Raw genomic sequence first — 20784 nt, 5'->3', positions numbered from 1 at the left:
ATTTCAGTATTTTGTATGCTTTAAAAATGGGATCTAAGCCCATCTAGTAGAAAAAAAAAAAAAAAAAATTATTTCTCTTATTCTACTTTTCAGCCTCAGAATTCGTCGCATTTATTCTCAAAATAATCATAACGATTTGGGAACAGCTCTCCGAAATATGCCAGTGTTAAAAACAATCTTTGGAAGAATTTTTCTTAGGAGTTATAAATCCTGAAATAAATTTCCTGCTAAGATTTTTATTAATCGTTATTTTCCCCTTTGAAAACAAATCGCCACGATAATGAGAAGAATAGCCAAGGACGCGCTAATCGCCAATAATGGCAGCCTGCCACGGATTTAGTTTTCTTTGCGTACGCAAGTTCCAAACGCGGTACTTTTTCAGCCCCCCCCTTTTCAGAAGCACGTTTTCCTTAATTTTTTTTTTTTTTTTTTCATTCTTTTTTCTTTCACAAATATAGGTAGCAAAGGACGCGGAAGCCCCTTCCTAGCTAACGGGGTTGGCTCAAATTTACATAAATTGCTTTTTGACAGTAAATCCATTTTACTCTTAAAAGCAGTTTTCTAAATAATATCTCGATTTAATTGGATTGAAATGGATTATTTAATCCAGGTAAAGCCTGCGAAACATGGTGCAAAAGAAAATAATTTATCACCGTAACCAACACTGTTTATCTCGCTGATTTTAAGCAATGCTTAGATTTCATTTAGCTGAATACTACATGACAGTTTTTGTTGTTAATGATTTATTTTCATTGTATTCGATAACGAGTTGTGTGAAACAAAGATTTTTTAAACCTCTTATAGGCAGGTGATTTGTGTTAAATTTTCTAGATATGCATAGCAGCCAATTATTACTATTATTATTTTAAATCCACGCTAATGTAATGCTCAATTTTTCCTGATTTTAGGAAATGAGACTGTAAGCGAGGATACCCAATAAAGACATATCCAGAGTATTATTAGCCCAAAGGGACAATTTGCCCAAAAGAGATATTCATTTTATTTTGGCATTTTGCGTTGATTTACTATAAATGGCGAATCACTTTTTAAATTATTGGCACCAAATATTAGAGCCCTGCATTATATTTAAAGAAATTAAATAATGAAGAATTTGCATAAATGTATGTTTCTCGCACTGTGATGGTACCTAGTTAATGGTACCTAGATCCACAAAATTTTGAATAACATTTTGTCTCCACCCCAATATGGGCATCTGGAAGCCCAAATTTGGTATTTGGAATTTGTTAGCCCAAAGGTCGTTAGCCCAGAAGGGCTATTAATTTTGTTTTGGCATTTTGCGTTGAAAACTTTAAACATTTCACTTTTCAAAATGTTGACATCAAATATTACAGCCTTGTATTATAGTTAAAGGAATTAAATAATGAAGAATTTGCATAAATGTATGTATGTTTCTCGCATTGTGATAAAACGACGATACCTAAAGCCATCCAATTTTGAATAACGCAGTCTTGCACCGAATAGGGGCATCTGGTAGCCTTAATTTGGAATTAGGAATTTGTTTTATTATCGATTTCATATTTTGTAAAACTTTAACCAATTTTTGATAGGCAAACTCAACGATTTCGAAGCGAGCAATAGCGATTGTACGGGGGGGGGGAGAAGCATTTAAACATTTTTATCTTTGAAAAAATGCGAGGTTGTGTATCGGAAATTTGTGATATTGCTGTTGAACTGAATTTTATGGTTTAAGTGCGAAGAACATGATATTTAATAAATAAAGGTAACACACAAAACTTTAAAAAAAAAACGCTCCGTTGGACGTAATATAAAATCTGAAAGCCTTCAGATCCCCCCCCCCTATTTATACTATAGTATATTACTTTAAAACAGGTGCTTCAAGGCCGTTGACAAACGTTTGCGACCGTAACTCGCGTAGTCATTACGGTACAGCGTTTATTTTCTCCACGTCATTTGAGGCTGTAGTTCAAGTCAGCCTTCATTCAAAAGCTTTGTCAAATAGCTTGCATTTGAGTTGTAGTAATTATTTTATATTCGAGAAGAACAGTGAAAGAATTTTATAAAAAAGAAATCTTAATGAAAATCTCTTCTTCGAAGTGTTACAATGCAATTTGCAGTTTTAATACTTCATGCTTTTTGAAACTCTAATTTATAAAACTGCAACATTCTACTATAATTTACGAAATTTTCAACTTGTTTTATAAAATTATTAGAAGCGTTTGTTAACTTGTAATATCTCAGTTTTCTTATTTATTTTCTTTCGGCTCGTTTTTTTCCCCATCTTTCATTTTATATATTAATTTATAAATGTTATTATATAATGAAAAGAAGAAGATTTTGGATTAATATTTCTCTTGGCGAATCAGCTGCTGCTCATGATGCCTTACATCATTAAGTTTCGATTGCCCGAATAATTCAGAATTCTACTGCGTAATTTTTATGAAGAGCAGAATCGAAACAGGCTAAACGGAAATGAAGTGGAGAAAAAACAGTTAAGCGACTCAAAATTTATCATGTGGCTGTTACTATGGTTACGATTTCTTTCTGGCGGCGGATATTAACCTTGAAGTCCCTTTTTCTAAGTGACAGAATCTTAATCAGAGATTTGCAAAGGAAACGGCGCTGACCTCCTGGGGAGGGTCGATGGAATTTTAAAGGCGATCAATAATGATCAAGGGATCGATAGCCCAGAATGCATGGGCAATTGATCAGAATAATAAAGAACCCATTTACTGCAAAAATTGATAAATATAATAGAAAATCAAAAAAACTATTTAATAATACACATATTTTTTAAATCTATAGTACTCTTTAAAAAATATATAATTTTTATGCTAAAAGTGCAATATAAAAAACTAAAACACAGAAATACACAAGGAAAAAAAAGGGCAGACTCCCCTTCCCCAACCCTCAAAAATCTTCTCCAGTATATATATATATATATAAGACATGTATACACAAGCCACTTGCAAAATTCAAAAGATTTTAATGTTCTGTGCCAAGGCACTGCAAATTTCAATGTTGCAGCATGGCTCATAGAACCGTTGAAATGTGATATATTTTATCATAATATTATTATGCAAGACGAGTTGATTGCATTGATTGAGGATGTTAAAGTACAAGTCTTATTCAAAACACATATGTACTTTATGTTTTGTTATTCAGAAATCCTCTGACAGGAATATCCTCAAATAAAAGTTTTTAATAAACAGCAGTATCGATAGGTTGAGACTTTAAATTATTGATAAAAGTCAATAATTTACTACGCAAACAAGAAACAGGTTGAATATTTTTGTACGAGGTATTTTAAAAATTAAATTAAACAAGTTTATGCCAAATGGTAAAACTATAAATCAAATTCGATATATTGATATAAATTCGAAATTTTCAAACTATAAAGCATAAATCGAATGAACCATTTTTCACAAATCTTTTGTTATATTCTTAGTGTAATTCATAGTCTTACTCTAACTGTTATCTTCAGGTTATTTATCTGCAATTATTTATATTATGATTATGTTATATCCTGCATATTACAGAGAAAAATATAAGGCGGCCGATGAAGAAAATCATGATTTTAAAAGGAATCATGCAAGAAAATGGTTGGGAATCCCTGCTTTAGATAAAGACAGACAATGCAATAAAGATACCGAATTGATACCTTGGTTTACCTTTTGGATTCAGCTGAAATTATAATTTATCTGACTAAGCTACATGCTAAAAATTAGCTGTCTAATTTCAATATTCTCCAAGCCATATCAAATGCAGTGATAAATGGTATGGTCTTGTCAGTAGTAGCTAAGCTTCACAAACCCAAACTGTGATCAGAGTACTGAATATACAGTTGGAGGACAAAATAATGCGAACACCTGTGAAAAGTATGACGTATTTCACACCTGCAGTACAGCCGTGCCACCTACAACAGAAGTCTGCCACCTAGTGAGCGTGAAGAGGAAGGTATCATACTCTCAACAGCAGTCACCTGCGTTGCATGCTTCAATTGAACTGTCTGTGAGAAGTTGAAATGTCAGACCTGTCAGAGTTCCAAAGAGGAATGATAGTTGGAACGCGTTAAGGGGAGCATCGGTTACGGAAACAGCAAACCTTGTGGAGTGTGTAAAGAGTACGGACAGCGTACACGAAAGAGGGTAAGACGACATCTTCAAAGCACAACAGTGGTCGAAAGTCAAAGCTGGATGATAGGGATAGACGGGTCTTGAAGCGCATAATAGCCCGAAAGCACAAGCAATCGTTATTCGAGATAACATTTGAAATGAACAGTCATCTCCAGGACCTGGTTTCAACAAAAACTGTCAAAAGAGAACTTGACAGCAACTAATGCTCTCAAGCGATGCCAATGATGCAGAAATTACAAAGGCTGGTCCCCACAGCAGTGTCAACAAGTAATATGGACAGATGAATCGTCATTCACCCTATTTCAGACGACCGGACGCGTTTATGTCTGGAGAACCTCCAAAGAAGCGTTTCATCCTGACTGCTTCTTGCCGACTGTGAAGCATGGGGGTGGCGCCATTATGGTATGGGGTCCGATATCTTGGCGCGATCTTGGGCCACTTGTTATTCTGCATAGGAGGATCATATCCAATCACTATCTAAGCATTCTATATTATATAAGCATATAAGGGGATCATGTCCATCCTTTTGTCCAGACTGTATTTCCTGGGCAGCGACCGCTTTTTCAAGACGACAACGCCTCTATCCACGCTGCAGGTGTATTCAAGAATGGTTCGAAGAGCATGACTATGCAAATGAACATCTCGCTTGGCCCCCTCAGTCTCCGGACTTGAATATTATTGAACATTTATGGGCATATTAGGAGTCCAAACTTCGTTCCCGATTTCCACCTCCATCCGGACTTTCGGAATTAGAGACCGCTCTGCAGGAGGAATGGCTTAATATTCCTTTAAATATTGTCCATGACCTTTATACATCTATCCCACATCGCATTCAATCTGTACTTCAGTCAAAGGGTGGTCTAACCCCCTATTAATAAAGATTTCCTATTATTTCACAGGTGTTCGTATTATTTTGTCGTCCATCTGTAGATGATCTTCGATTGCATCTATCCCACATCGCATTCAATCTGTACTTGAGTCAAAGGGTGATCCAACGCCCTATTAATAAAGATTTCCCATTATTTCACAGGTGTTCGTATAATTTTGTCCTCCGTCTGTAGATAATCTTCAATTGACGCTGTTTGGATTCAGTTGCAACGAATATCGCGTTAATCGGACTCTTTTATAGTTATTCGGATAAACTTGCCCAATAATATGATGATAAAGCTGTACCACTCATTAGGCAAATTAATGCTCAAAAGTATTTGGAATTTCGGTACGGCTGAGTTCTAAATGTCTAACTACATCCGCATGATCACATAATCCATTTGTAAGAGTTTAAATACATGTCAACAAACTGTAGACGAAACATCCTTAACATTCGTTGACTCCATTCTTATGTCATATAATCCAGCCTTACGTCACATCCTTATATCACATCCACAAAATGCGTGTTCTAAAGTTCGTATTATTAGCAACGGATGTTGTACCAAGTTCATAGTAGCCTCAGTTTAAATTTTTTCCATTTAATTTCTAAAACTCTATGAACTAACTCTAATTTTTTTCATTTCACTTGAAGTTCAAAATTATTATTTTTTTTTAATAGAAGAAGAATATAACACAATGTTTAAAAATACTGAAAGGAAGTATATGGTTTAATTTCTAGACACAGAATTTTTCAAAATTTCTTGAAAGATCTATACCTTGTATTTTAAGTAATTTTTTAAAACTATTTCCAGTAAACACTGCAAAAATATTTCAATAAAAAGTTTAATAAAAATTTAATTCAGCAGAAATTTCAGAAGCTAGATTTGTTTTTATTCTGATCCACAAATTAAAATCCTTAGCAAATGCATTGTACTGATTTTCGCAAATATAAGCTTAACATACATCTTTTAAGCAAAGATTAAGCAACATGCATATTTTACTCTTATTATTGACAGGATGATGATTCTTAGAGCAATAAACGATTTTCGTTGTAATTTGAAAATGTTATCTTTATAGGAAAATGATTTCTGGATTGCTTTGGAAAAGATCTCTGTATATGCATTTTAAATTTAATTTATAAAAATAAGATAAAGAAGGGATATGTAGAAAACTTGTGTTTATCTAGAGAACGCACATTCAAAAATAAAGCTGAATAATTTGATGATGATGTCCCCGATGACTACGACGGCGACGACGACGACGATGATGATAATAATAATAATAATAAATTGCTGTGTGTCCATCAGTTTAAAATTCTATATGTTGCATTATTTTCTAGAAACTGTGAATTACTATATTTAAAAGTTCTTCCATTTTTTCCTCAGAGGAAAAGTTTTTATTATATTTTATTCGATTATTTTTAATATTTTTATTTATTATTAGTCCAAAGGGGCTTTGTCCCTGAAGGACTATTGTTTTCGTTTTGCGATTTTGCGTCGGACTCATAAACGTCGGTTCACTTTTCAAACTGTTGCCACAAAATGTTAGAGTTCTGCATTATATTTGAAGAAATTAAATAATGAAAAATGTGCATAAATGATTTTCTATTTTTTGCATTGTGATAAAACAATGGTACATAGAGCCATCGAATTTTAAATGACGAAATCCTACTGCGAATATGGGCATCTGAAATCCCAAATTTGGAATTTGTTTTATTATAGATTTTATATTTTGTAAAACTTTAACGAATTTTTGATTTACAAACTCAATGCTTTAAAAGCGAGAAATGGCAACGTTATATATATATATAAAAAAAAAAAAAATACTTTTATCTCCAGCTCGCGAGACTGTGTATATCGGAAATTCTAAAGATATGCTTAATTTAACATTATTTTGCGATATTGCTCTTGAACTGAATTTTATGGTTTAAGTGCAAAGAACATGATATTTAATAAATAAAGGTAACACTCAAAACGTTAAAAAAACGCCCCTTTGGACGTAATTTAAAATCTGAAACATTTCAGATTTTTTTTTTTTTTTTTTTATTTATATTTTTTACAAAATTTTGTTAGGCTGCATTAGAATTCTAATAGTACATGACTTTCAATAACAATTGTCATGAGTTTGGATTTACTGTAATTCTAGGATTTATTTGATATTTTAAATTATGTTTAGTAATTCCCCAAAATTACTCCTAAATCAAATCACATGCAAAGCTTCCATTACATATTTTCTGGAAAATTATTAACCAATGCATTTCTACTTTGAAAATGTTATCTTTAATAATAGATAACTAAAGAACTAGTAGTACAGAACTAAAATTTCTACTTTGAAGTGTAGATCTTGGACTGGAACTGAATCTAATTAGCTCCAGATTCAATTGTCAGTCTAAGGTGCTAATTATGTGTCCATTTCCCTTTTTATTTAAACTGCTGTATTACGAGCTGATGGTTGTGTAATTCACCTGCTAGAGATTTATAGTAATTAATATTTTGTCTTTTGCTGTCGCATCCCCAACTTTCTCATTAAAATTACGAAACATCTGTGTTGTTGGAAACAGAAGGCAGATTATAACTGATTTTTAAGTTGTGATGATTGATTAAAGTATATAGGTTATTTAAGATGCGTATCAATTTTTCTTGTTGGCTATGTGCGGAAGATTTTGCGTTAGATAAATAAAAGAAAGAAAAATATGTAATGTCCACTAAATGAAGTCAGAACGGTCGAACATTAGGAGAAACAACTGGATAAATAGCCAATTATATTTTTATTATCTAGATAAATCATGCAGCGCAAGCAGCTTAAATTTATAAAGAGAGACATTTCGCATGCTTTATATAATCAGTAAAGTTAAAATTATCAAAACACAAAATCAGTAAAAATTGTGTGGTATGTCATAATACCCAAAATCTTTTCCTGTGTTATTAAAGAAAGAAACTGAAATTAAAAAGCATAATAAATAAACAGAACCTATATAAAAATTTTAAATGAAATATGAGACAGTTTATATAGTAGATGAAATGTTATATTGTATTATATTTGGTCCGATTTTAGCAAAAAGGAAAATCTTCATAGCAGAAATTTTAGTTATACGTAAAATATAAAATTAACTTAAATAAATTTATTTTATAATATCAAGCTGATTTATTGAATAAATTTGATTTAATCGGAAGTTATTAAGGGTAATTAAAATTCAATACATTATATCGCACATCTAGTTATTTATACATTGCACAGCATGAAAAGTCTGCTAGCAGAATTTGATAATAATTATCCTCAGATTTATTTAATGTTAATTCATAAAATGTTATATATTCTATAGTTAAATATATATAGTTCGTTATATCTGTTATATTCATTCATTATATAACATTTAGCTAGCTAATGTAGTAAAATTAAATGTAATAGGTTACGACGAAAAATAAGTATATTTAACAATTGTTTAATTTAATTCATTATGATTATCAACCATCAAAAATAAGAAAAACTGAAGACGAGTAGAGAGAAAGAAAACAGGAAATTCTATTCTAAATTCTAAATATGCACTTAGCAGAAAGCAAAGTACTGTGAGAAAATTTTGTAAATTTGGAATGCATAATTTTTAAGCGTGAACTAATTAGATGGAGCGTGAAACAACAACATCATATAAATCCAACATCCAAGCTCTATTTCACAGGAAACTTCTAAATATTGCCCAAAAGCTCTTCATCAGGTCATACGCATCAGTTATCTTAACGGCTGTTTAAAGGAGTGGCACTTTGTATAATTTCTAGGTCAGGGACTATTATTCGGAAACATGTTCCAAAAGTGAACATTCAGCGGAAGAAATAACTAGCACTGCCGGCTAACAGTTGGATAAATTAAAAAGAGATAAACAGAAATATTATTAAGCTTAGAGGAGAACTAATGATTAGATATCAATTATCTGAGAGAATTCGAGTATTCCGTTTAGTTAGTCACTCGAAATGATTTTAATTTCAGACGGAATAAAATTAATTTCACCGGTAGATTACTGTGAGTAGGTAATGCGTTAAAGCAAATGTAATTAGAAGTCCTTACAGAAAAACAAATTGCACATTATTTCAAGATTTCTATTGTGTAGAAGGTTTCGAAGGTATGCTATTTAAGTGGTTTAACGATATGTTATTAGCGCTTCAGAGTTTCTTTATACGAGGGGTTCGGGGAAAATTAGAAATAGCTTTAAAATCTCATCACCATAAAAAACTTGCAGATTCAAATCTTTCTCCTCCAGGAAGAATATGTTTAATTGCCCAGTGGCGTAGTGGCGTATCTATAGAGATCTCGGGCCTGGACCCCTTCCCAGTTTACAACTTTGCGAGAAAAATGGGCAGAAATTCAAGAGCTCGAAGATCAAACTTTTAGATTAATAATGGTTTTTTAGTACGGCTGGATTAATAGTGAAACGATATAAACTCGAGCTTCGGGACCATGCGTATAAAGCCCTGGTAAGTACCGACATTTTTTTAAGTGATTCTTCACGCTGAACAGACAAATTTTATATTATATAACGATTATCATTTATGTTAAAAGTGAGTTAACCTGATTCACATTTTAACACTGATTTAGATTTTGGCACTTTATGCACTCGCTGAAATCATATATAATAATCCATATGTCATTATAGAATCAACGTTCGATCCGAACTACAGAGCAAATATGTCGCAGAATTTGTCAACACAGTCGATCATGTGGCTGTAATGAAATAAGAAATATATTTCACCTCGTCAGCACCACATGCTCATCTTATAATACGAGGAATATGATTTTATTATCGGTAGCTCCAACGGTAGCCTATATGCATTAAATTATGCTACATAGGCGGAGTTCACAATTGATTTCTATCTTTTCTTTGTTTTCCTTCCCTTTTCCTCTCTTTTTTCATATTTAAAACTTAAATATGCACGTCTAATACAACAGAATATTCAAAGGGAACCCAGGTCCTTCGGTGCACGCATATATTGAATAACGCTATTTATGCTACCGTACTTAGTCCCATTTCAGAGAATTACATTGTTTATCTCAGCGGTTCTCAACCTTTCGACTAATGTGTACCATCTAAAAAAAAATTGAAAAACTTTTGTAACACAACTACATTTTACAATCATTATTTTTCAACTTCTGAATAGAAATATTAAAAAAAATATTTTGCCGTTGGCACAACCTATTGTCTGTTTGTATTAAATGTACACACACAAAATATTAGATTAAAAATTGGTTACCATTTTAATAAATCAGAATTTAAGTTATAATACTTTAATTATAAATTTAGAGTGAAATTGGGGCCTGTTTAAGAGATATCAATTTCTTTGTCTGGTCATATTTCACTTAGTTTTAACAGCAAGTTAGGATCCCAGTTTAATTTTGTTCTGTATTTATGTTTCAAATATAACATGGAAGAAAATCTTTGCTCACACAAATAGGTTGTGCAAAATAATGAAATAACAGAATGCAAAAACGCAATAAAAATTTAATAGTTTTATTTGAAATGCCTTTAAATTCTTTTTTTCGGTTCAGCTAAAAGTTAACGAGTGTGTTATTTTTGAAATTTTGAGTTAGAGTTCGATTACAGGAAATTCTATCAATTGTTCTTTTTCTTCCCGAGATTTTTGAATTTAATAGTTAAAAATACTTTGTCTCTTTGCGTGTACCACATATTTTTCTCTTGCGTACCCCCGGATGAGAATCATTTGTTTATCTGAATATACTTGGCTTGACGGGTCTAACTTTCTAAGCTAATGTAATAATGCAGTAATGTTAATCTCAGGCAACTTGTTGTGTTTATTCTTTTATGTTTAATGATAATATTTACAAAACTATCAGTTCAGAACAATAACACATGTATATTTAAATATATTTAAATGATCGCCCGTTTTTCATTAACATTCAGAACATTTTATGTTAGATGTCGGGTGATAATTATAATAATTAAGTCTATAATTTGAGGTCTCTCGACTACTACTATTCGAAGATTTATTCTCATCTACGGTCACACTATTCTGTTCATCTGTTGTTAATTTTATGCAGTGATAAAAGTTTGAAATATTTCTCAATATGATATATTTTTGAAAATCTCTCCAATGATGAATCATGCAAAGGACGAAATTTCATATTGTTCATGAATTACTAAACCCGTAAAAGAAGTTGAAATTCATTTTAAGAGAATTATAGAGGTTCAACATAACATTTTATAAAAATTTTAATCGTTATTGAGTATGCTTACAAGATTACGATTTTCAGTAAATTTATCAGTTATTAAGTAAACATAAATCTACTTTAACTCACAATGTATGAGAAGGTCTCTAAGTCAACTTACACGTCAATGTTACAGAAGTAAGATGTTTCTAATGTTTTAAATTTTATTTAATATGTGCTCTTGTGGCGTAAGTGGTTAGCCTATTTAGGCCAGAATTAGTTCGATTTCCAGTGTGCTAATCTTTTATGTTTCCTGTCTCAGAAACACTTAATAGCCCCTACATCTTTATAAGAAATTCGCAGCAAGTAATTTTTTAGGTATCTTAGATCAGCGGTCTTAAATAGCATGCGGGTCGAATGCTGAACTTGAAAACAGCTGACCAGCTAGAATTCTTTTCCTTTTTTTTCCTTTTCTTTTTCTTAACAAAATGAAAAAATTTCTTAACAAAATATTTTTTTTATTTATTTATTTAATTTTAAATTTATCTTTCTGAATGTTTATCAAAATATACATACGTAAACAATAATAATAATATCCAAAGAAAACAACTCAAATTTATATTTATTTATCTTAAGATTGGTACTTCAAGATATATTTTGTTCACCACAATTTGTAATTTAAATACTTTTGAAGTTAAATATTACATTTTCACGTAGATATTTATTTAAAAAAGAATTTAACTCGTTCAATTAATTGTTAAATATTTTACTTAAAGTAAAGAAATTATTAAAAATTCCTATGTTTTGTGAGGAAATTTCCCAAGAGGTACAAAACGTGAGAATAAATAGACAACCTAGTCACTTTTTTTAATTCATTAATTTTTTTTACTCATTAATAAGCGTACATATGATTGTATGTAAATAATTATAAATTTCTTTAATTTTTACGCTATAGCTGGACGCTTGATGTTGTTCGTGCAAAAATTCGTAATTCAGCTTATTTATTTTTTGACAAGTACGAATGAAAGTTAAAGAAATCTAAATCTTCCAAACCTTTGATTATGTATCCCACTGAAAAATTAATCAAAATTTTTATGGGGTATTTATGTTCGTTTTTAATGGGTATAAAAATCATACAAATTTGGACTTCAAATAATTAAAATCCTGAAATCATTGCAACAAACCTTTCAACAAATGCACAACAGAAATGTATCCGCGGGCTGCCAGTCTCAGACTACTGTCTTAGATGATCTATTGATATATGATATACGTTAGACGATCTATTGTATTGATATATCGATTCTATCTATATTATCGATTGCTTTCGTAGTTTTTCTGCCATGAGAAAGGTTGACTATTTAATTTCATAATTATTGGTTTATGAATTTTTTTGGAAAATAATAATAATAATAATAAAAAAAACAGCTGGCGACGTATCAGAAGAATAGGATGGAACGGATTCATTTTCTAAACTAACCTCGAATATATTTTGATATCTTAAATCGAAACGTTATGATAAAAGGATCTATTGTCCAAAGGAATGCATCGAAATTGGTGGCGATTATATTGAAATGTATCGAATAAACTGAACTTTCAAAGAAAGAAAATTAATTAAGTATCTAAATTATCCCTACGAAGGTATAATCTTTTGTCATCTTCTCGTATATAGGGTTGGCCCACCAGCGGCCGAGCGGTAAAGTTGCTGAACACTGGTAGTTCGGTCCGAGGTTCGAATCCCGCGAACGGGCTGGCTGCATGGGCGTTTTCGTGGTTTTCCCCATGTGTAACGTGTATACAAGCCAGTTTCCCTTAGAAAGTCCTCCACCAAGGCATCCCTCCTCTTAGGCAGATAGCCCTCGAGGCTTTGCCATAATCACACACACACGTATATAGGGTTGAGAAAGTTGCACCCCCTAAGAAGAAAAAAGGTTTATCGTAGGATCTAGGAAAAAAAAATAAATAAAAATTATACGTGATAATAATATCTTGTGTTATCGTTGCCGATATTCATCACAATTCCATACTCTCTTGGGTAAAATTAGCAACATTTTTGAACACGAACTTAATACGTCTTAGGCAACTAGTATTCTAAGTCGTACCACTTATAGCTTAAGTGGTACTACGTTTAAAATTGGACAATTACAAGAAAACTTTCCTTTTCTCAATTAATTTATTTATGCAGTTAATTATAACAATGATCACAAAGACATTTTTTCATTTTCTTTCAACCCCAGCACAGAAATCGTGTATCATCCTTTGCATTTTAGGTTTTTAGGCACTGAATCTTTCTCTTCGAGGTCTTTTCCACACATATTGCAGGGAGACGAACGTGAAGTGAAACAAAATGGTTGACTAGGGATAATTCGTTTCGCCAGAAGAAACTCAGCTGGCATGATATTACGCCTAATACTTGTATTAAAAAGTACGTCTTCAGCTGTGGTACGACTTGCACAACCTTATCCTATGAAGTACTTTTTGCAAGATGCATACGAATTGAAGGAAAGAAACTAGAAATTGTTAGTTAAAGGGAAGGGGAATCTGAAACGTTTCACATTTTAAATTACGCCCAAAGGGGTGTTTTTTTAACGTTTTGTGTTACATTTATTTATTAAATATCATGTTCTTCGCACTTAAACCATAAAACTCAGTTCAACAGCAATGCCGCAAAATAATTTCAAAATGAACATATCTTTAGAATTTACGATACACAGTTCCGCGCGCTGGAGATAATTTTTTTTTCGTACAGTGTTGCCAATGCTCGCTTTAAAATCGTTGAGTTTGCTACTCAAAAATTCGTTAAAGTTTTACAAAATAGGAAATCGATAATAAAAGAAATTCAAAATTTCAAATTTTGTCTTCCACATGCCCATATTCGTAGGAGGATTACGTCATTGAAAATTCGATGGCTCTATGTAACGTTGTTTTTTATCGCAATGCGAGAAATATACATACATTTATGCAGTTTTTTCACTATTTAATTTCTTCAAATATAATGCAGGACTCTAACATTTGGTGGCAACAGTTTAAAAAGTGATTCGCCGTTTATATTGATTCAACGCAAAATCGAAAACGGAAACAATAGTCCTTCAAGGACAAAGGCCCTAAAAGACTAAAGAAAAAAACGATTAAAATCTTTTTCATGACACAGTAGTTGCACTTTTCAGAAGATTTTACATTTAACGAAATAAATAAACTACATAAATACACTTTTTTTGCAATGATACAGGATTTAACAAATAACTCTTCTCTCATTAAAGAAAGAATGAGGATACTTCACGTGCATGAACTTCTGAAAGTCTATTCTTTGGCAATGAATTTTTAGGAGAAGGGCCCTATGAAGGGGAGAGGGGAAAAAACTGGGGGCATAGTTGGGGGTGTTTTCTTTCGCTTCTCATGCCACCAGAACAGGTTCCAGAAACCGGTAATCAAACTTTCTCTACTTATGATGGGGTAGGCTCACTATTTTTTTTTTCAAAGTATCCTATTTAAAAAAAAACAAAAAAAAAAAAAAAAAAAACGAAGCAGTACTTTGCAAGAAGGTGACGCATCATTTTTCCTCGAAGAAGATAAAGCTACAGGTCATATAATTTTTTTTTTTTTTTTTTCAACTGGGTAGCAAGGGGATATTCATTTCCCATCCCTCAGTTCACGACTATGTTTTGTTGTTAATATACAAAGCAATTTGAGGCAATTTGTTTATTCGTTCAAATTCATGCACTGGCAATTTGCATTTTGACATGAAACAATTAAAGAGAGCAAACTGTTTTTTGAAGTGCACTGGCATCATAAAAATGGCAAAAGAAACGCCAGAAACGCTTTTAAGGAGTACAGAATAAGGAAATTTAAACATTTAAATGAAGTTTTGGAGTTTTCTTCGGAATATAATATCCAGTCTCTAGATACAGTTGATAGACATTTAGCTCGCATACTGTTGAGTTGTAAATATAATATTTACCATAGTATATTGTTTTTCTTACTTTATATTAATGTTATTTTAAATATGATGCAGTATTTTATTTGACAGGCAATATTTTGGGCTTGGAAATTAAAACTTAAAAAACTTCTTCCGCACATATTAAAGGCAATTGCTTCACCACATTACGCCATTTTGGCTTACGGAGTGTTTTAGACGAACACTCTGTATTTCCGAATAGTGGGGCGAAGACTGGAATGGATTGAAAGTAAAATTAGATGCACAAAATCTTACATTTACATATTATGTAAATGTAAGATTTTGTGCATCTAATTATCCGTCAAATAATCATCTAATTATCCGTCAAAGGAGCGATTATAGATCGAACGTGTATTTCAATTGCAAATAGATTGATCGAAAATATGAGTCGTAACAGCGTTTATTGAAAAGAGGTGAGGCCTTTATATCTGAAACGTAAGCTTTCTAGTTCTTTGAATGATAATAATGATAGTAAGATACATCGTAAAATGTCATACGAATCGCGTAAATATTTTCTGTAGTAAAATCACTTTTGGTTCTAAAATTCGTTAAAATGGTTCATCTCCCCCTTACTTCTATCTTTCCTAAACTTCTGATGATATATTTCGTACACGTTTTGAAGTAATAAATACGTAATAAAAGGTTTAGATACTGATATTATGAACGAAAAAGTCGGTGATTTTGTTTGAATAGTAAGATTAATAAGTTATATAAGGAAGTAGGAAAATGTATTCTTTTCTCTATAGCGGATATGAAAGTCATTCATTACCGGATGTTTTAACGCTTGTATTTAATACTACGCCCTTTATAAAAGGAAATTATCTGCAAATAAATTATATAATTTTATTGACATTTTCCTTTTCTATTTCAATAAATTTGCCCTTAAACTGATTGAACAGCTAAGTGATTGAACAGTCGAATTCTATAAACTAATATTCCGAATAAAATTGCTATTATAAATTTTTATTATTTATGCTTTTCTTCATAAACATAACGCATATTTAATCAAGTAGAGGACAAAGATAAATCTTTCAAGGTACAGAATAAATACGTTGCAGTACATCTCATTTTAGTAACGCATTTTGTAGAACATAAAAAACAAATTTTAGAAATCTCAAGCGGAAAAAAGTCCTTGTTTAAAATAAAACTTTTCACTACATTATACTGTAGAATAGCAAATCAGTAAAAGCAATGCTATATTTTTACACGTTTGCATATAGCAGAACACAAAATACGTAAAATGTTAGAACTTTTAAAATAACAACTTTTAGAACTTTTAAAATAACACTGAATTTTTGGCAACACAGTGCAACGCTTTAAAAAAAGTTAAATAAAAAAATTTAATCAAATTTCATGTCTACCTGTAACCATTTATTGGAAAGCAAAATTTATTTATATATAATAACTAAGCACTTTTTATTGTGTTATAAAACTAAAAAAAAAAAAAAAAAAAAAAAAAAAAAAAAAAAAAAAAAAAATGTTTTTTTTATCTTTCTCATCCTCCAAACGAGGGCAGATTTGACACGTTAATTTCGTTCAAGCACATGACAAAGAAGTTAAAAACTCATAGAAAAATTATCGTTCAAATATTTAAGCTATTGTTTCTGTTTGCCATAAGATTTTTAGTTGCTGTATCATATTTTAAAATGCAGAATGCCTTTTGCAGTTAAATCATTTAATAACAGATTAATTCGATTTTTGCTAACGAATTTAATAATTAACCGAAATATTATTTTTTAAAATTTTAAATTTAATTTAAGTAAACGAATATTTTATTTATTTCATTTAATGAGAATGAAATCATAATCATAACATTTTTAAGTTTTAGAACTGACAAGAAAAATTATAAAAGTTTTGTTCCTATACTGCGATTACAGCTTCATATAAAATATCAAATTCTGTGAAGCAGATGTAAAAAAAAAAAAAAAAAAAAAAAAAAAATTAGGATGCAATTGCGACATTTTAAAATCTCATTACAACATAAATTGTGAAAATAATTTCATACATCTCGATGCATCGCTATATTTTTAAATCTTTACGCAACATAAATTGTGAAAATAGTTTCGTATATTTTTACTAGATGGCGACACCAAACTTACTTTGAGCAATGCTGCAGATAAGCTTCCGTTTGTGGCGGCGCTGAGAACACATGTTCCCAGATCATCCACGCAACGTCCAGCTTCTCGCACGAGAGTCTGCAGGTGGCTGGATCTGCTCTCTCGGCAAGGAACTGAAATGAAAAGAGTAGCTGTTTATAATTTTGGGTACATGTTCATTCGTATTTCAAATATTTAAGCATCGTTCTTTTTCTCCCTCCCCGACATTCTTTTTTTGATTTTAAAACACCTGTTTCAAGTTACTTCATCATGTGTAATGATTAGAACTATATGCAGTAAGATAATATTTAATTCTTCAGATCAAAATAACTACCTAGAAAAATTCTATATTTTGCAAAGAAAATATTTTTGAGGAAATGAGATCATGCATCAAATCACAGATCGCTGGAATTACACTGTATATTTACTTAAATTAAAATTAAAACTTATCTATTATTATTATTATCATCATGCCTACATGAACAAGAAATGTATAAATTCTAGTTAAAAATTAAGCAAAATTCAACCTTAAATTAACTTTCGTTTCGCAGAAAAATAAGAAAGCATTTCGAGGAGTATGGGATGAGATCCCTCTTTTTTATACATTAACCAAAACTATTAATAGTTCCTAAAATCTATTATTGTGCATGTTCATTACAAAAAATATTAAATAAACTTTCTGTGTCTCTATTTCAATGTATTTATTAAAGTTATCCTTTTTTTCTTTTCTTTTCGTTTTTTTTAAAAGAAAATAAATTCACCTTTTTTTTTTCTTTTTTTTTTAAAGGAAATAAATTCACCTTCTTTTTTTCTTTTTTTTTTAAAGAAAATAAATTCATCTTTTTTTTTTCTTTTTTTTAAAAAAAAATAAATTCACCTTTTTTTTTTCTTTTTTTTTTAAAGAAAATAAATTCACCTTTTTTTTTTCTTTTTTTTTTAAAGAAAATAAATCCACCTTTTTTTTTTCTTTTTTTTTTTTAAAGAAAATAAATTCACCTTTTTTTTTTTTTTCTTTTTTTTCTGATCACTAAAATTATGTTTTGGTGAAATTAACTTCTTGTGTAATAGATTCCAAAAGAAGAAAAACATTAAAGTTTTGGTCTTAGTTTAATGTTAATACATAGCTTAATATTAATGAATGCTTAATTAAAACCCTTTTCCCGTGGTCTACAGACATTAATTTTCCACTCATGTTAGCCATTTGAATAAGTATTTAGGCAGGAAAGCAAAGAAAAACAATGTAATAGGTTTCTCCACATTTCACTCCACTTTATTCTGCAAATTTGAAGTCTCTAAATGGGTCTTAAAGTCCTTGAGCCTTATTTAATGTAGTCAATGCACGGGACATTGTCCCAGCCCCTGGCAAAAAATTCGTGGGCTATAGGGACCGGAGCAGAAAAACAAATTAACAGGGTCTTTCACTTCCTACTCCATATTAAAGAGTAAATTTTAAAGCTCCATAATTTACTGAAATTGAGATTCATTTAAAGCAGTAGACGTGAGGGACATATATGTCGCAGCCCCTTGTGAAAAGTTAATACTAATTTTCAATGAAGCAGCCATTTTGTCTTGATTATTCCCATTTGCCAGTATTTTGGTTATTTGAAACAAATTGGAGGTTTTTAGCATTACATTCAAATTCATCCGCAAGCACGGGGGAGGGCGAGATTAGTAAAATTTCTTTTGTATGTGAAGATAATATTTTAACAGCTACTTGGTTTTATGTGTGATCGCGATTAAAGATTCAGGCATCTTATTTGCACTGCGCAACCGATATTGATAAGGCAATCAGCACGAAATAACAACTGAATTCCTTTCCGGATGTTATAGCAAGGTTACGATTACATTGCTTCCGTTTAGGATATTAAATAGGCTGAGCAAAATTGTCACTTGACGTAAACAGTAACGTCAATATGTAAGATAAATTAGATCTTGAAAGCCTGTCGTTCAAAATTAGTTCAAAGTGACCTTTTTTCTTCCTTCCGCAACGCAATAATTTAATTATTTATCAACACCTGGAAGATGTTAATATGCTACGGTTTTTTTTTTTTGTAAAAAAAGTCAAGCTCCAGGGCCAGAAACGGAGTAACGGATGCTAATCTGCATAGACAAGACATATTCTTTGACGCCATGTGTTGTTAAAATAGCTGTCAGTATCGATATGATCGTTAGAGATACTACCAGCCAAATTGTTGAGCCCGGAACCAAATCCTTGAGAACACATCGATATTTTTAAACATACATTATCTTTACAGCAAAGAGAAACTTAAAATATTATCAACCCAAAAGTTGCTGCGAAGGATTGCTGGTAGGGTAAGAGAAATAGGAGATCCTCGGATCTGTACCCTCAGGTATTCTCCATCAGAATTCAGAAAGAGCTGAGCAAACATCCTGTCAAAAGGCCATTCGTAAACAATGTGCTATTATCTCTTATATTATTAGTATTAATAAAAATGAAATATGTTAAGTAGGTTTTACAACAGAATTCATTTTTAACGATCATACTTGCATGTTATTATCTGCCTAGAATGTAAACCTCATGTTAATTCAGCAACATTCGCATTTTATCCCTTCTTCTCTTACACTTATATAATTTAAAAATAGTTCTGACATTGCTGGGGAAGGAAAGATCATATAACGCTTTAAAAATAAATTTCACTAAAATTTATATTAAAGCATTATATTTTTGTAGAGACATTTAGCATTTTGAAAGCAGGAGAGATGAAAAATCAGCAATGCTCTCGCTGGGACTCGAACCAGGGACCTTTTGAAGACGCGCCGAGTGTGCTGGCCATTACACCACGAAGGCATGCTAAGAAGGCGGGACTTTAACTAAATTCCTAGCTCCCGCCTAGCTTTAAGTAGATTCACTGACTGGCACCACGAAGGCATGCTTATGTCAAATTTCTATTTTGGTACAAAAAATCCCTTTAATAAAACATTTTCCTTACTTAGCGATTGGCAACAGCCTTTTGTTTAATTTCCAAATAGAGACGTCTTTGGCGAGGGTTAAAAACTGTAGCTGTGTGATATCCTTAGCTAGAAATTAAATGAAGTCCATTTCAAATGCTGAGCTCAGATATGAACAATCAGTTAAAAGAATTTTGCTCTATTTATAATTCTTCAGACATTTCAACTCACAACAGAGATTCATTTATGTCACATTTTACACCCGAAGGTCAACCATAAAAAGTGAAGGACGTTCTCAGAAACAAAAGAAAGGAAATCATGTGAAAAAGAAGAAAAATTATGCAAAACAATGACCTAATCGGAAAAAAGGAATCAAATTTTACAAAAAAGAAATTTTTAAGAAAGTGCAGCCTTCACAAGAAGACGTTGCATATGAATAGAATTTCGCACTGGAAAATGTACCAGACTCGGTAAAACAAGAATCGAGTTTTCCGTTAAAAATATATTATCGGAAGGCAGAAGAGTATTCTTGGAAAGAGCGGGGGGGGGTCTGCCTTTTTGGTAAGAACAAAGAAATGCCTTTAAGAGCAAAAAAGATTTTATTTCTCAAAACTTCATAAACGCCAAACTTTTTCGACTTTTCCTTCTACTATATTATTTTTTGTTTTAGTAATTTTTCGTCCCTAAACTT

The 20784-nt window shown here is 31.4% G+C and overlaps 1 protein-coding gene across 3 annotated transcripts in view; it reads right to left on the bottom strand.

The window, feature by feature from the left end:
- LOC118198837 (ankyrin repeat and fibronectin type-III domain-containing protein 1-like) overlaps window positions 1-20784 on the bottom strand; it is a 1134269-nt gene that overhangs the window by 96045 nt on the left and 1017440 nt on the right. For all 3 annotated transcript variants that reach the window (XM_085812822.1, XM_085812824.1, XM_085812823.1), the window contains one exon: window positions 17187-17317. In XM_085812822.1, the coding sequence (XP_085668948.1) occupies window positions 17187-17317 (131 nt within the window). The remainder of the gene's footprint in view (window positions 1-17186; window positions 17318-20784) is intronic.

The sequence above is a fragment of the Stegodyphus dumicola genome, chromosome 3 (assembly GCF_044657685.1).
Source record: "Stegodyphus dumicola isolate Sdum_Otavi_A_Nest chromosome 3, ASM4465768v1".
NCBI lineage: Eukaryota > Metazoa > Arthropoda > Arachnida > Araneae > Eresidae > Stegodyphus > Stegodyphus dumicola.
The sequence above is the reverse complement of the archived record's forward strand: the minus strand, read 5'-3'. Positions and strand labels throughout refer to the sequence as shown.